Source organism: Lithobates pipiens, unplaced genomic scaffold, assembly GCF_037356315.1.
Source record: "Lithobates pipiens isolate NorthernLeopardFrog02 unplaced genomic scaffold, aLitPip1_a1.2 Scaffold_3, whole genome shotgun sequence".
Lineage (NCBI taxonomy): Eukaryota > Metazoa > Chordata > Amphibia > Anura > Ranidae > Lithobates > Lithobates pipiens.
In genome coordinates, this window is record NW_027507790.1 from 235,367,350 (window position 1) to 235,385,196 (window position 17,847).

At 44.4% G+C, this 17,847-nt stretch overlaps 1 protein-coding gene across 2 annotated transcripts in view; it reads left to right on the plus strand.

The window, feature by feature from the left end:
• Positions 1 to 17,847, plus strand: part of PDZD2 (PDZ domain containing 2) — a 430,456-nt gene that overhangs the window by 397,540 nt on the left and 15,069 nt on the right. For both annotated transcript variants that reach the window (XM_077462905.1, XM_077462906.1), the window contains one exon: positions 6,641 to 6,772. In XM_077462905.1, coding sequence (XP_077319031.1) covers positions 6,641 to 6,772 — 132 coding nt within the window. The remainder of the gene's footprint in view (positions 1 to 6,640; positions 6,773 to 17,847) is intronic.

Consider the following 17,847-nt stretch of genomic DNA (forward strand, 5'->3'; position numbering starts at 1 on the left):
CTGTCCAACCGCAGGCCTCTCGGTTTCTCATAAGAGTTTTACAGGCTACCGGCAGTGGGGCTAGATCATTGTGTTCTGACAACTAGGAAGGCCCCCTGCTGGCAGAACACAATGGCGCAGCCGGAGTTATTCCCCCCCATTAAACTCTGGCTGTGTTAATGGGTGAATTAAGTGATTTTCTAGAAGACTTAGGAGGATCCAGATGGCAGCACTGGAGTGTGGAAAGGGGGATTAGTGTATTGGGACATGGGTTTGCATTTTTTAAAGGAGTTTTGCATTAACTTTAGCCTTATAAGAATCTTTTTATATTTACTTCTATGGTCCCAGTTGACAGCATGGGCTTTCAGGAAGAGGGCTAAATAATGTTGGGTGTCATTCAACCTAAAAGAGGATAAATGAAGAGAAATCCAGTACGCTTCTCTCCAAAATATGACCGTCTTTCTTTCTCAGAATAAGTGCAGGTACCCCTGTTCTGAGCCACCCACTACACCACCTCTAAGCACTTTCCTGAGGTTCCACCCCCTCCCCACCTCCCCAGTACCGTCCCCTTTGGAGAATGCAGAACAGGGTATCATTTTGTGTTGCTAAGTATTTTGTATGTAATTTGTTAATGATAACAGGAAAATCAGTCAAATAGATCCCCCCAGCAGCCAGCAACAATAGATCCCCCCCTCCAGAAACCGTAGCCCCCCCAAAACAAAATACCCTTTCCCCTAGGTAATAATAGATCCACCTTAACAACAATTGACCCCTGACAGCATGATTAGATCTCCCAGCAAACACATCAATAGACCCTACAGCAACAAAAGCCCCCTTCCCTCAACAGCAGATCCCTTACAGCAACAATTGACTCCCCCAGCAACAATAGATCTCAGTAGACCTCCCCAGCAACAACCCCCCCACCACATCAATCGATCACCCCCCCCCCCCCTTTGTTGTTGGTGGGGAGGGATTTTGTTGCTGGAGAGTCTATCAATGTGTCTGCTGGGAGACCTAACATTTGGTGATCCTCAGCAACACAAGACCCCCCCCCCCCCCCCAACCATATCAATAGATCACTAATCCCCTGCCCGACTCAGCCCCCCCCCCCCGGCGTGACAATAGTTTATCCAGCAGCCAGCAACAATCATCCTTCTAGCACACCCCACCACCCCTTGTTGCAATTGCATACATTCAGTGCTGGAGGTGCCAGAACTGTAATTCCTCCACAATCCTGCTGAAAAAAGGCCCTGAGTATAAAACAGCAGCTGAGCCTGTGGGGTAACAGAGGAAAGTAAACATGTTTTGTGCTGCTCTAGCGCTTAATCATGACCCATGGGTCACACATTGACTTTCCTCTGTTCCCTCATGGGGCTCAGTTGCTTTTTTATACCCATCAATAAAGATGGCCCTGTTTTGAAGTGTAGCCATCCTGATTGCTCCTCGTTCATTCTGTTCAGCGTGACGAGCTGGGCTTAGCACCTGAGCTGGAAGTTTATGAAATCCTGGTGAGCATACCGACCTGAAGAAGCGTTGGTTTGCAACCTAGAAGAGGACTGGCACTGAAAGACTGAAGAAGACGTGTAGACCTACGCTGGCGTGTGGAAAGGAGATGACGTATGATGATGTATTGGGACTTTTTTTTGTTTGACCAAGGTGGCCAAGGGGATTGCATTTCTTTTAAGGGATTTTTGCGTTAACCTTATATACATATAGTTTTACCCCCACATTTCATATAAACCCTCCCAGATTCTGCTAAAAGACCCTAGACACCAGCTGTGACCTTAGACGTGCGTGTGACTTTCCTGACCATAAAGGTGCAAATGGCGGTCATTAACGGGTAATGTTTTTCAAGTTTCAAATAATGATCTCAAATAAAAATGTGTATTCTTTCATTTTCCTCCATATCTAAAGGATTGATGCTGGAATTTCCATGAATTGCAGCCAGGGGATCATTATTACAGTGTGTTCCATCTCTCTGTAAATTCCTGAAAAATAGGATTATTTTTATGTAAAACTTCCATGAGTTCTCTGGTTTCCATCGTCCTGAGAGCACAGATGGGAGCCGTTAGTGGGAGGTAGGTCTCCCAGAGATAGGCAAATCCCAGTATGTCACATTATGGAGCTATTGTGTAAGATTAAGACGAATTGAAATGTTTTTTTATAGAACCCGTCAGTTCCCCCTCTCGATACACCATGTTTGAATTAATAACTAATCTGCACGCTATCTGTATACAGTAACTTGGCCTGACCTTGTCAGTTTTCTGAGAATGTTCTTGCTGTGCAAAATGCCAGCAGTATCCAATCAAATTTCATCTTTCTTTCCTGAGTATAGTGAAATGAAATCCAATATGGTCTAAATAACCTTTCCACTTACCTTGGTTTATTAACCTTTTACATTGTAATGTAGAATAAACCTCAGTTGTTTCTATATTGTGATAGTTTTTATATAAAGGGAAGCTATTGATATTTATGAGAGCTTATTTTATTTTCAAGTGCCTCTTTAAAAATGGGCAAGGTGGTGGCAAGTATGAGGAGCAGACATCTAGAAGTGCCTACATGGCGGCTTTCATTGACCCTTTGCCTGTTGGATCCAATTGGACTTCTTGACAGTGCTAAAGCTTCAGCCATCCCTTCCTTCCCCTGATACATTCCTATTGGCCCATCACTATGGTCATAGCTCCCAACTGTGCCTGATTTCGATGGACTGTCCCTGATTTGGAGCAATGTCCCTCTTTCCTCCTCATTTGCCCTTCATTTTGGTCTGATCTATATAGTTGTATATAAAATGCGCATTTTATCTTTCAAAAAGATTCCCAGTGCTAATATCTTAATTGCTGCATTTAAAAGCTAATATAAAGGGATAGTAGCGGTAAAAAAAAACATTGTGGATTTAACCTTTTCTTGGTGAATTCTCCTTCAAGGGGGTGTGGCAGGCAGTGATGTAAGTAACTCGGTTAAAATAAACGGAGTTACTTAATGCAGTTACTTTAGAGGGTAACAAGTAATCTAACTGATTACTCTTCCCCGACGGAGGAAGCGACGGAGGAGAACGCCGTTCCCATTACTGGCCGTTGGTTGTCGGGATCTGCGGGCGGGGGGCTTAATAAGGGGACCCCCAGATTCCAGCCCCCTACCCTATGTGAATGAGTATGGGGTACGATGTGCCCCTACCCATTCACCTGGGGAAAAAAAGTGTTAATAAAATAAACACAACACAGGTTTTTAAAGTACTTTATTAGACAGCTCCGGGGGTCTTCTCCCCAGGCTCCTCCGCTATCTTCTGCTCTAGCGCAGGAGCCCGGCTTTCTCCTCCGTCGCTGTCCGGGGGTCTTCTTCCAACTTCGGGGGTCTTGTCCCACTCTTCGCTTCTTCTGCCGGGCCTCCGCTATCTTCTTACAGCTCTTTTACTAGTGTTGGCCCGGTCGTCGTCTTCTTCCTTCTTCTTCTTCCTCTTCTTTCTCCTCTTTCTCCTCCTCTTTCTCCTCCTCTTCCTCTTTCTCTTCCTCTTTCTCCATCTCTTCCTCTTTCTCCATCTCTTCCTCTTTCTCCATCTCTTCCTCTTTCTCCTCCTTTTTCTCCTCTTTCTCCTCCTCTTTCTCCTCCTCTTTCTCCATCTCCTCCTCTTTCTCCTCCTCTTTCTCCTCCTCTTTCTCCTCTTTCTCCTCTTCTTCGTAGTGCGATTTGAGCCCGTTCATTTTGTATGTCGCACCACAAAGATATCGGAGCATTTTCACAAGTAGAAAGAAGTACTTGTGAAAGTACTCGGTATCGGCACAACCCTACTTATATTGCTACACACCAACACAGATATGCATTAACATGGCTACCTTATCCTGTAAACTATTGCAAAGTGTTACGATGTGCAAAACACCGAAAGCAACCAATCGGACATCTCTTAACTGATCTGACTACAGAAAGTGATTTCTGATTGGCTGCACTGGACTGTTGGAATTTGCACTTCTTGGATGTTAATAGAGAATACTATCTGTCCATAAGTCCATTAGGACTTTAAAGTTCATTTCCAGGTATTTACATTTTTACATGGTTATGCTGGTCTGTTAGGTGTCCGATTTGTCCGCCACAATATCGCAGTCCCACTATAAGTCGCTGATTGCTGCCATTTCTAGTAAGAAAGAAAATAAATAAAAATATACCATAGTTTATAGACCCTGTAACCTTTGTGCAAACCACCAATATACACATATGGGGATTTTTGTTTACCAAAGACATGTAGCCGAATACATATTGGCATAAATTGATGAAGAAATTTAATTTTTTTTATTGGGAATGTTTTCTAGCAGAAATTAAAAAATATTGTGTTTTTTTTTTTTTTTTTTTTTTTTTTTAAACCTGTCTGACTTTTTTTATATCTAGCGCACAAAAATTAAAACGCAGAGGTATCACCAAAAGAAAGCTCTATTTGTGGGGGAAAAAGAGACATAGATTTTATTTGGGTACAGCATTGCATGACCACGCAATTGTCAGTTAAGGTACTTTCACACTGGGGGCTGTGTCAGCGTTGGCGGTAAAGCGCCGCTAGTTTTACCGGTGATGTATCAAATAGCGTCCCCCATCAGATAGTGTCCGTCCTGTACTGCGCTTGACGAACATCTCCGAAGATAAACAGCGCCTGTGCAGTGAGCCCAGGTTCAAGTTCCACCATCCAAGTGGACATAGTTAGAATAAAAAATAGCCGAGCGAAGCGAGGCTGTGCCCGAAGCCTGGCGAACGAAGCAAGCTTCAACCTGGACTCAGTGCCCAGGTGCCGTTCTTCTGAGACTTTTGGAGTCTCCTTCTCCTCCGTACTGCGCAAGCGCTGCGCCTGCGCAGTATGGGGCGAACATTATTCGATGGATGGACACTTTTTGACAGAACACCGGCACTTTACCGTTGTATAGTGGCGCTTTAAAGGGTTAAAAGCGCCAGTGTTGTGGTGATGCTGAAGTGCTTTGTGGGCATTTCGGCAGCGCTGCCCACTCATTTCAATGGCCAGGGCGTTATGGGAGCGGTTGTATACAGTGCTCCCACACCACCCCAAAGATGCTGCTTGCAGCACTTTTTTTTTTCTTCCCGTCCTGCAAGCACACCTCCCCAGTATGAAAGCACTCGGGCTTTCACACTGGGGGAGGCATGAGAGGAGCTTTTCAGGTGCTATTTTTAGTGCTAAAATGCCCGAAAAGCGCCCCAGTGTAAAAGGAGTCTTAAAGTAACACAGTGCCATATCACAAAAAAATGGCCTGGTCATGAAGAGGGGTAAATCTTCCAGAGCTGAAGTGGTTAAAAAACATAAAAATAAAATAAAAACTGTATTCTATAAATATGTAGGTTGCCATGACCCCTCCTCCCTCCCTAATTGCTACTTGTTTGGTTGTCTCTGGCATCAATATACTCTAGGTCACTGACTCTTAATTCATATTCTAAATAAAGTATAAAAAAGCCAATTAAAATTTAGATATTAAGAATATAACAGCAGCCAATGAAGTCAGAACTGAACTGATACTCTGATAAGTCAGGGATTGTTCTACGGTTCTTAGTAGATTATTAAAGCCATAGGATCAGCAAAAAGGAGAGATGAGAAGTACTGAAAGTAACAGTGTGCGGGTATCTCTTTGCTGCCCGTGGCATCCCTGGTTCCTTATGCCACTACCTACTGTATGCAGGGCTGGTGCTACCACTAGGCAAACTAGGCAGCCTCCTAGGGCGCACTGCTTGCTGCCTAGGGCGCCCAGCCACTGGTGTTCCTACTCTCTTCTCTCTGTAGCAAGCAACTAAGTCTCAGCATCAGCAGGCAGCCGCCGCTCTGTTCGCACATAGTGTTAGAGGCACAGCGGCCTAGGACTGTGTCCCCACTCCTGAATGAATGGAAGCAAGCAAACTTTCATTGATGGCCACTGATAGGCTGCATTTGATGGGCGCTGGTGAGGCTGCATTTGATGGGCGCTGGTAGGCTGCATTTGATGGGCGCTGGTAGGCTGCATTTGATGGGCGCTGGTGAGGCTGCATTTGATGGGCACTGGTAGGCTGCATTTGATGGGTGCTTCATTGAAAAGGTGGGGTATACATGAGCAAGGCAAAGGGGGTGGAGTCAGGGATGGGGCCAAGGGAAGAGGGGCAGCAAAATCAGGTTTTGCCTAGGGTGTCAAAAATCCTTGCACCATCCCTGACTGTATGTTAGCTAGGCAGAAGTCATGTTCTATGGTTCTTGGTAGAGTGTTGAAGCCACAGGATCAGCATGAGGGCTGAGTAAAAGGAGGAGCAACCAGAAGAGCCAGTATACATATTTCTCACGTTTCCCTCATAAAAGGTGAAATAAGATGGACACCATACCACTTCTACTTCATATGACCACTACTTTTAGTGGCATCTCCAGGTTTAGAGGATTTGTCCCTGGACATTTTGGTCCAGAAATGAATACACAATGATGAGCAGGTTGTGACGGATGGGATCTGTCAGATTGGGAATGTATCATCTCTGTTCATTGTGGGGAAGCGTCCTCCTCATCTCAGGCACAGTAATAAAACAGAATGTAGATTATGGTTCCGCTCTATAATTAGAGGAAGCCATAAAAGTGTCCTATAAAGGTGTTTTACAGAAGGCGTAGCAGGCAGCGGTGGCGGTACACAATGGCCTCTAATGACATGTTCATGGTTTGTTGCAGCACACTTGGATTTGCGGGACGCCGTGTGCGTGGAACTTCACAAGACATCTGCTGGGCTGGGCTTCAGTCTGGATGGTGGGAAGGCTTCTATATACGGCGACCGGCCTCTCTTCATCAAAAGGATCTTTAAAGGTACGAGTTTTATATTTTCCTCATAACTTCATTCTTAAAGTGGTAGTAAAGGCCACTTTGTGATTTTTATCTACAGGTAAGCCTATAATAAGGATGATCTGTAGGTAAAATGAATATCTCCTAAACGTGCACCATTTAGGAGATATTCGCCCTGGGTGCAGCCTGTGGTGTCACCGGGGAATGCGCTCTGAAGGTCCGGCATTCCTTGCCAGAACTTGGACTAAAGCGCCCGAACCCGGAAGAAAGGCCGGGGGAAAAGGTCTGCTCTCTCAGCGGTCAGGGCTTCGTTCTAAGGTATTTCATAATGTGCTAGTATGCACATTCCAATCAATCAGTGTCCTCCATCCCTCTCTGCCAATCCCTCCACTGGCTTCAACTCACCCAACGAATAAAATTCAAAGTACTAACAATAATTTACAAATCCATCCAGCCGCTCTCTTCGGTCCTCCCAAGACATCCTGCTCTCTAGCTCCCTTGTCGCCTCCTCCCATGCTCACCTCCAGGATTTCTCCAGAGCTTCTCACTTCCTTTGGAACTCCCTACCCCAATCTGTCCGACTGTCCCCTAATCTATCCATCTTTAGACGATCCCTGAAAACCCTTCTCTTCAAATAAACCTATCCTGCTTCTAATTAATTCACTGTTTTACTTCCTCCATCAGTTCATCCCCCACAGCTATTACCTTTTGTATTAATTGACCCTCCCTATTTAGATTGTAAGCTCTAATGAGCAGGACCCTCTGATTCCTCTTGTACCAAATTGTAATGTAACTGTAATGTCTGCCTTCATTTTTTTAAGTGCTGCGCAAACTGTTGGCACTATATAAATACTGTATAATAATATGCAATGCATACTAGCACATTATATCATTGTCTTCCAGGTGTTTTTTTTTTTTTTTTAACCAGCCACAGTTTACAAACCGCTTTAAGGCTCTGAAGAGTCTTTTAAAGCCAAAAAACACAGAATAACGAGCACAGAGAATCATTGCTTTATAGGGGCATCATTATTTCTCTTTTCTTTCTTTTGTGTTATTTCCTTTCTTTGTCTGTAAAGCAGAACTCCAGCCCTCCCTTCAGTCTTGCGCAGCTGTACAGGCTCCTCTTCTCTACTGAAATGGCTTCCCCTGATTTCACTGCATACCATGAGCTTCTCACAGTGTGCATTGGAAGCTGCAGCCAGTCAGATAGAGGCTGCCTCATTTCCTGGCTGGAGGACCTGTAGCTTTATCTAGCCTTTTCCTCCCCAGCCTTCTTGTCCTGGTCTGCCCCTTTCATTCATTGGTGTTTAGTTCTTTCAATCATGGAGGGTTAGCATCACATGTGAGTGCCGCCTAGGGAGGTCTGCATACACATAAAGCACCTGCTCCTCCAGACTGACATCCTCCTATTAAGGCCTCTTTCACACTTGTGCGGCTTGGGACTGCAAAGTCGCATGACAAGTCGTACCCCATGATTTACAATGAGTACCATTCATATCTGTATGACTTCAAGTCGCACCTGTACTACATTGGTCCGACTTTGATGCAAGTTGAAGTCCATTGACCGCAAGTTTACACTGGCATTCCCTGAAATTGTGGCAAAATCGCATCAAAATAACTGTAAAATCGAGTCGCTTTCAAGTCGCGGCAGTGTGAAAGGGGCCTAAGGCATTTTGATATCTGCTGTGTCCTCTCAGTAGTCCGTTCACTGCTTGCTGTAGTGCTGAAGGCTCTTGGGAGGCATACTGAAGCAGGGGATGTGATGTTTTCAGGAACCTGTGTACAAGGGTCCTGCCATACCTTCCAGCCATAATCTGCTTGCATTTCATAGAGAAGCACAGAGACCTAGTGATGACATTACTGGATCTAAAATGGAGTATGTAATGAAAATGGAAGGGTTTTATGGAAAAAAATGTTTTATAATAATTAGCATGTATATAAGGAGGGGGGAGGCAGGAACCAGAGAAAGAAAACTATAAGCAGATTAAACTTCCGCTTTGCTCTTATTTTCATGGTTATTTTATGAATTCCCTTCATATGATGACATCTTCATCCCTTTGCGTCTAAGGGTAAAACAAATCTTAATGCCCAAGCAAAATTTTGCAACATTGACATGTGTTCGTAAAACCGTACATACCATCACAACTACTTTGTGCATCCAGGTGGATTCTTCCTTGTTTTTTTCAGGACAAATTGGGCGTAATTTGCTGGTAAATGATAATGGATATCTCCTGATATCGCCAATCGGAGACTATCACAGTGATCAGGTGACCCGGAATTGGCCGTTCCGGGTCCCAATCATTAGCCCTCGATCGCGGCCACTCTGAAAAAAGCCCCAGTCCAGTTGGGGCCACATATTTGCGTACAGTCGTTGTGAAGGGGTTAAAGATGCCCCTTATTGACCACTTCCCGACCGGCGCATGCCGATGTACGTCGGAAGAATGGCACGGGAAGGCATATTGGCGTACAGGTATGTCTATTTTTATATGCCGCCCTGCCATCGATCGCCGCAGGGATACCCGCGATCGTCTTACGGGGCGGCTGAACGGGGAGATGCCATTGTAAACAGCATCTCCCCGTTCTACCTAGCAACAAGTGACGTTGATCTCTGCTCCATGTGATTAGAGCAGAGATCAGTGTTCACTAACACAAAGCCCAGCCCCCCCACAGTTAGTAACACACCCCTAGGAACACTTAACCCCTACACTGCCACCCCTGGTTAACCCCTTCACTGCCAGTGTCATTTACACAGGAATCACTGCATTTGTATAGCACCGATTGCTGTATAAATGACAATGGTCCCAAAAATGTGTCAAAAGTGTCCGATGTGTCCGCCATAATGTCGCAGTCACAATAAAAATCGCTGATCGCCGCCATTACTAGTAAAAAAAAAAAATTATTAATAAAATGCCATAAAACTATCCCCTATTTTGTAAACGCTAGAACTTTTGCGCAAACCAATCAATAATCGCTTATTGCGATTTTTTTTTTTAACCAAAAATATGTAGAAGAATACGTATCGGCCTAAACTGAGGGAAAAAAGTTTTTTTTATACATTTTTGGGGGATATTTATTATAACAAGTAAAAAAGAATGCGTTTTTTTCAAAATTGTCGCTCTATTTTTGTTTATCGTGCAAAAACTAAAAACTGCAGAGGTGATCAAATACCACCAAAAGAAAGCTCTATTTGTGGGAAAAAAAGGACGTCAATTTTGTTTGGGAGCCACGTCGCATGACTGCGCAATTCTCAGTTAAAGCGACTCAGTGCCGAATCGCAAAAAGTGGTCTGGTCTTAAGCCAGCAAAATGGTCGGGTCTGAAAGTGATTAAACTCTGGGAATGAGTTGGAAGTAAAACAATGTTTGGGTATCTATTTGCTGCTCTTGACATCTCTGGTTCCCTATTCCACCGCCTATGTTGGCTAGCAGAAATCTGACTCTACCATAGTTGTATAAACAATCTGGCCGATAGCTGGTTAATTTATGATTTGTGAGGAAAGTTGAGGACCCAAGGAATATCCATCCATATATACATAGAGTGGCCATATAATCACCATGCATAAAACTGAACCCAACATCAATGGGTCCATCGCTGGCCACTAAGCCACAATTCTTTTCTATTCAAGAACATTTGACTTCTTGTATGTACGATGTTCTAGTAGGTTATGTCAGCCTCACAGCCCAGCATGAAAAGTTAAAAATATTCTTAGCAGTGGAGCTGTGCCCGCACTGCATGGGTTAATTATCGGTTTTGCTTAGGGGAAAGGAGAAAAACTTTTAGTTACCTTATCCCCACTCACTCGGAAGATGGCGCTCCCCCATGTTTGTGGACTGTCCCATGCCGTCAACATGTCCAATGTAGGGCTGTGGACCCTGCTTTTAGTCTTGGTGATGTCAGGAGCCTAGACCACTGGCTGGAGCATGGGGGAGAAAAAGCTGCAGGGAACTGGTTTAGCAGCAGGGGAGGAGTGGAGGATCAGGTAACTAAATAATCGTAAATTGTTCTCCAAGACCTAATCAAGCAATTAACACCTGCAGTGTGGGCACAGCCCCACTGCAAGGGATACTTTTTTTTTGTTACCCAGAGTTGGGCTTTAAGCTGTCCATGCATGTTACATTCTTGTTGTACAGTCTCCAATGGCCACTACTCAGTACTCTTACTATTGGACCTTTCTGCTGCCTTCGGCACAGTTGCCCTCCTGCTTCTCCTAAATTAAAACTCCCTTGCCTCCAAGACTGCTCTTTCCTGGTTCTCCTCCTAACTATCTAAACCAGTGGTCTCCCAAACTGTGGCCAAGGAGCTGGAGTCAGCCCTTTGCTTGCCTTAACCCAGTCCTTGAGGAATTATTCCTGCCACTGACACCAGCAATGGGGCACCAGTCCTAGCATTTACACCATTGATGGGGCACTATTTCTCCTACTGACACAAATGATGGGGCACTATTCCTCCTATTGATAACAATGATGGGGCACTATTCCTCCATAGAGACCCCAATGATGGGGTACTATTCCTAGATGTCCTCTGTCAGTGTGAGATGAGAACATCTCCGTGTTTACATGTGACCAGCTGTGATTGGAAACAGCCGATCACATGGTCAAAGAGCCACGGTCTTTACAGAGATCGGGGTCGTGCCGTGTCCTAGCAACACAGTGAGGCCTTGATCGCCTCGCTGCAGGCCCCCAGGGGTGCACGAGTTCTGGTCGCCATCATATGACGCCCACCCAGAAACGAGAGCCGCACCGCCCTGCCTGGCGGCAAGCAGAACTGGGGAGAGAGGGTTAGGGCCAGGGCACCCTTCATTACATGCAAAGATAATTGGCAGACTCCGAGGCTTCTATAGGTAGACAGCTATACAGGTGAAGGCCCCCAGCCGGACACCACTTCTGTGTAAGTAGGACCACTGTCTTTTATGGTCACAATTTTGTAGCTGTTACGGCAATTGAAATCAACTATTTGCAACACAAACAGTTCTTAGTTTACTCCACCATCACTCATTGTGGGTCTTCACTAAACAAGCTACCAATCTCTCTCACTAAACTTCAGATCCACTAGCCACTGGATCCCCTGAGCTCAGCACTCAGTATCTTCCTTAATTGTCACCCCCGATTCCCTGTTGGGTCCCTGGCTTGGAACTCATAAATACTCTTCAAGCTTCACCCCTGTGGACACGCTAGGTTCCTGGCTTGGCACTCACTGATGCTCCACAAGCGTCACCTCTGCTGTCCTGCTGGGTCACTGACTTGGCACTTGCTGAAGTTTTCCCCCTTCTTTACCGTCCCCTGTTGGTGAGAAGTCTGCTCTGGTACTGGCCTTGGCATACTCAGTGTTCTCCGGTAACAAGGTGGATGGTCCCTTAGGGGCAACAGATTTCCCTCTACCTCCGACCACAACTGGTTCCCCAGCTGGCGGAGCCAATACTTCTGGTTGTACTACGAGCCCGCAGTCCCAACCCTATGCTGCTCTCTTGCTTCTGGATAGGCCCTCAGACAGCCTAGCAGCCAGATGTCCCCGGGATAGGCCTTAGGTTTCTGGCCTAGCAGCCCGGGGCAATATGACACATGTCCACCCAGATAGCCATGCGGGTGGCACAGAACCCCGATCACCTGACTCCTCCCAAATAAATAGGCTCTCCCAGCAGGCCAAGGGACCCAAGAAAATCCCTGCCCATTGGCTGAGACACCCTATTCATTCGTAATTTGTTCTTGCTATTCCCCTGCCTTATCTAATATCACCAGATACCTGGCCAACTAGTGATAGGAGAGAGAAGTGTAGCAATTCCAGAATTAGGGGGGAAATCAATTAATCTCCTAACAATTGGCAACTAATTTTAATAGCAGCCCTGCCTAAATATCAGGGTGCTGCATCAATGATGGTGCATTATTCCTCCCACTGACGCCAATGAGGGGGCACTATTTCTCCCACTGATATCAACGATAGGGCACGATTACTCCCACTGACACCAATGATGGGGCAGTTTTGTATGTATGAAATGTATGAAAATCATCATTCGTGAACCCAGACATTCCGTCATGCAAGAAAAAGATAAATTCCATCTTCAAGCCGAATTATCCCCAAACAATAATGCACCCAAATTCCCCCTCCTAGCACAAATCTCCCACACACAAACAAATCATCCGCCTAGCACACACACCCTTTCTTTGCAAACTTTTGTATCCTAGCAATCCCTCATGTTAGCCCAAATTCCCCCCCTTCCCATCTCTCCCAAATCGCCCACCTAGGGCAATTTCCCATAAATCCTTCCTCCTAACATAACCCCTCTAAATTACCCTACCCAGATCCCTCACCTCCCTCCTAACACAAAAATTCCCCCCTCCCGAACCCTCCTCCTAGCACGTTTACCCCCCCCCCCCATTCTGGCTTCTAGCCCAAATCCCCATTACACTTCCCAGCACAGGTAGCTGCCCACCCCCTTTCCCAATTTAGAGAGGGAGGTGTGCTTTGTTGTGCTCTTCCCTCCTCTCAGAAGAGCGTTCATCTATACAGCACGAGACAGGATTGCTCTTACTGTAGATCGCATTGCACTGTACACACGCATACAGTTTGTTTGCCCCCATCTCCCCCAGGGGCTGCTCAGCACCTGGCAGCAGAAAATGTGGATAGGGGCCGGTAATCAAACTGTGGGTATGTACAGTGCAATGTGACCTACAGTAAAGGCGATCCTGTCTCATGTGCTGTATAGATGGAACACTCTTCTGACAGGAGAGGCGAGCGCACACACCGCACCTCCTCCCGGCTCTTTCCTTTCTACCTCTTCTTCTCTGTGCTCCAGCCTGCCATCTCCTTGTCCCGGTCCTGAGTGTGGGGGAAGGAGCTCAGTGGCAGTGCCAGCCGGGCACAACATCCAAGGGAGGGCCAACCTAGTAGGAGGGCAAAACTGAAATCTGGGTGGGCACAGATAAAAATTGAATGTGGGTAGTGTTGCATGACCCTGCAATTCTCAATTGGCCTGGGCAGAAAGGGAGTAAAAGTGCAGCTATAAAGGCAGTTAGTGACCACCCTGCTTATAATTACTTCTTTGGAGTATAAGAATAACAATAAGAAGAATTTATTATTTTTACCCTTATATGTTTATTTGAGAAGTTTCTCTATTCATATTATATATATCATATTTTATTGTAAAATATGTACTAATAATATGTACTGTATTATCTTCAATAAAATGTTTAAAAGGAGAATGCTGAAGAAACCAACACAATCACAGGGAGGACATGCAAACTCCATGCAGATATTGCTCAGGGTGGGGCTGGAATTGAGGACCCCAGTGATGCGGGGTGTAAGTGTTAACCACTAAGCCACTTTAAGCCATGCACAGTTTGTGCCCTTCCTATTTGGTGATGTACAGTGAAGAATAGTGTATACTTTGACAATAGAATTCTGTGATTTGTTACTCGGGAAATCATCCAAATTCCCGAAAACCTGTGTGCTTTCTCCATATTACACAACAGCCTCTTCTAAGTCTGGGGGGGTCTGATGTGATTAATGACCGTCTTGCCTAGAACTGTTTCTCCACATAGAACATTATTTAATACATCAGGCTTATGGAAAAGCGCAGTGTTACCAGCCCATCCGTGGTATAAAGGACGTGTTTTACTTTCTGCCTTGGTGTGCAAAGAGCAGGAATTAATACTGAGAGATGTTATTCCAGATGACATCACACCGTGCTCGGACTGCAATTAGTAACATAATATTTTCTACAGGCTACACTGCAACTAATGAAATTAATTAGCGCATTTCTGCACAGACTGGGAGAGATTAAGAACGCGATTAAGAACACTAATTACTTATTAGGAGTGCTAGGAAAGAATGGCCAGGGCAATTATCATTCCACATTGAAAAGTGATGAATAAAACACATTCAGCTACACTTTGCCTGAACAGAAAATCTCTGTTTTAATTAAGAAACAGATTTTTAAAACAAGGAGGCTGTTAGAATATAAGTGCTATTCATTTTTCCTACCCTTTCTTGCATCCTCAAAGAAAATGTTTGGTTACCGCTGCAGGAAATCCATTTTTAAGCAGCCTGGCCTTCAGGATTTTTAGAGATCCATTTACACCCCACTTTGCTGTGAAGAAATTATTCCCGGAAGATGTTCCTTCACCCGTCAAAAGAGCACCCTCTAGTGGTAGCATAGAGCAGCTCTTCAAAGATTTTATTTAAGTATAGCAATATACCACACAGAGATCTAAGGCAAGAAAAGACAAAGCATGCCAGGTGCAGGTCATCAGCAAATCTGAACCATGAAAACTTAACTGGTAACAATTCTACAACTATACAAAATATATATAACACTGGAGGAAAGGCCTCAGTTGTAGCAGTAGGCCATGTTCACAAGCTGTAAGAAAATATTGAAATCAAAGAGCTAGGGAACATTAGCTACTTTCTGGAAATCCGAATAGAGAGAGAAGATGGAAGTTAACTTCTCAACCAGTCTCAGAAAACCTCAGAAATCTTGGAATATGTCCATATGCAAGATGCAAAGGAAGTGAACTCCTATGGAACCAGGCTAAAGAGCAATGAAGCCAAAAACTTGCTACCCAATAATGACATGTACATTGTAATTGGTAAGCTGTTATATGTTTCCACTGTGACAAGACCAGACATGGCCGCAGCAGTGAGCATACTATGCAGGAACGTCTCAGCTCCCTGTTAGCGTCAATGGAACACAATAAAAAGAGTGATACAATACCTCAAAGGAACAATTCAGATGGAGTTACAGTTACCAGCAACATCCAATCCAAAATTGGTCGGATATGTGGCTGCTAATTGGGCCGGGGACTGCACAGACCATAAATCCTCAAGTGGATTCTTCTTCCAGTATGGGGAAGGAACCATAAGTGGGTCTAGTCGAAAGCAAGCAATTGAAGCAGAGTACATTGCAGCAGCACATGCATGTCAAGAAACTATATGGATTTGTCACCTTTTTGTGGACATTGGGATAGACATGTCAAAACCAATTCCCATTTTTGAAGACAACCAGGGATGTATATAGGTTACGCAATCAGAAAGGTCAATCCTAGGACCAAACACATCGATATCAAGTATCCCCTACTGAGGGATAAATGCGAGCAATGTGTTAACATTCAATATTGCCCATCAGAGGAGATGACTGCTGACGCACTCGCTAAGCCTTTGCAGAAGAAGTGTCATAATTATTTCCAGAAAAAGCTGAATATCATTTCTTTGTAATTCTTTTATTTTTAAAAAGTTGCCGTTTACAAGCAGAAAAAAAAAAGGGTAAAAGGGCATATTCAAACAACGATGAGGTCTCGTAAAAACTTCCAAATGCCGACAAACCTAGTATAACATGGCATAGATGGACATATAAAACAGTACGGGTTTCGAAAATAGCCCTTTGCTTACACGACATGTATGGCATATTTAGCTATGACATGAGAGACCTAGAGCAGAGAATCAAATACTAACAATAAAATAATTAAATACAATAATTAAAATAAAATAAATCAAAAACTGTGCAACTATTTATAACAGAACAATGTCCTGGGAAGCCTTGCATCCTGGTGACCAGTATGACCCAGGAGGGGTATACTACAACCAAAATAATGCATATTAATAATCAGGTGTGATTACCCAGGATTAAGCCAGGTACAAGGGGTGGGTGAATGAACAAAGAAGGGAGTAAAAGGAGGGTGGAGGGAGAGAAGAGATGAATATAATTTGACAAAGCACATGCTGTTGAGAAGGAGTGTTGAAAGAACAACAGTAAAGTTTCTTATTAAAACTGACCATATATACCGTGTGCATTATACCTTTCTAGACAGCAGGTGGCACTGTAGTGTTATAATATATATTCTATGGTGATGTAATGAGAGGAAGTGTTTATCTTTCCTCACTGTGTTCTTGTATACATCTTCTCCCTGTTCCATGATGAAAATATCCTCCATGAAAGTATAGCTGTTTTGCTGCAAACAAGACGCTTCCAGTGCATGATTTCAGTACTCTGACGACAGGCCAATAGTCTAGACTTGGCGGAAGTAACAACATCAAAGTCTAGAAAAGAAGTCATAGAGCAGCTTTTCACAGTAAAGCAGGATGTAAGCTGCAGGAGGAAAGCACCAAATCTTGCGCCTTCAAGTACAAGTCTAGAAGACAGAACCCTCTTTAGGTCTCTCTTTCCTTCTGTGTGTTATATAACTATCTTTATTACTAGTGCTGGATTTAGACCTGGGGGAGGCTGGGGTACTTCAAGTTGGGGGACCCCCTCTACATAGAAATTAAATTATGTGACAAATAAAAAAGTGAACTGAAGTGAATGATCAACCTTACACCTAGGGCTGCAGCTAACGATTATTTTCCTAATCCATTAGTTGGCCAATTATTGTTTAGATTAATTGGTTAATAACCTTAAAAAAAGTCTTTATAATTGAGTTAATATGTAGAGTTTAAAAAAAAGGCAACTTATTCTTAAATATTTGTATGCAGTAGTAAATATAAATTACCAACTATATGTTAGGGAGCAAAATCTCTAGTCGACTCTGAGAATAACAGACTGAAGAGATATAATGTATATACTATTAGGAAGTTGAATCTGGTAAATATCATCAGACTTAGAGATCACATTTTTTTTTTTAACCACTTGCCGCCGCCATATAGCAAAATGACAGTGGCAAAGTGGTTGTAATATCCTGACCGGACGTCATATGACGTGATCAGGATATTAAGCCGCTGCGCGCCCCCGGGGGCGGGCATCACGGCGATCGTTGTTGCGGGGTGTCATTCTGACACCCTGCAACTACGATCTCGGTAAAGAGTCTCCGACGGAGATTCTTTACCACGTGATCAGCCGTGTCCAATCACGGCTGATCACAGTGTAAATAGGAAGAGCCGGTGATCGGCTTTTCCTCACTCGCGTCTGTTAGACGCGAGTAGAGGCGAGTCGATCGGCTGCTCCTCTGACAGGGGGGGTCTGTGCTGATCGATTATCAGCACAGCCCCCCCGAGGATGCCCACACTGGACCACCAGGGATGCCACTAGACCACCAGGAGATGCCAGCCAGTGCCCATAATGGATGCCAATCAGTGCCCACAATGGGCATCACTGATTGGCATGCATTATTGTTT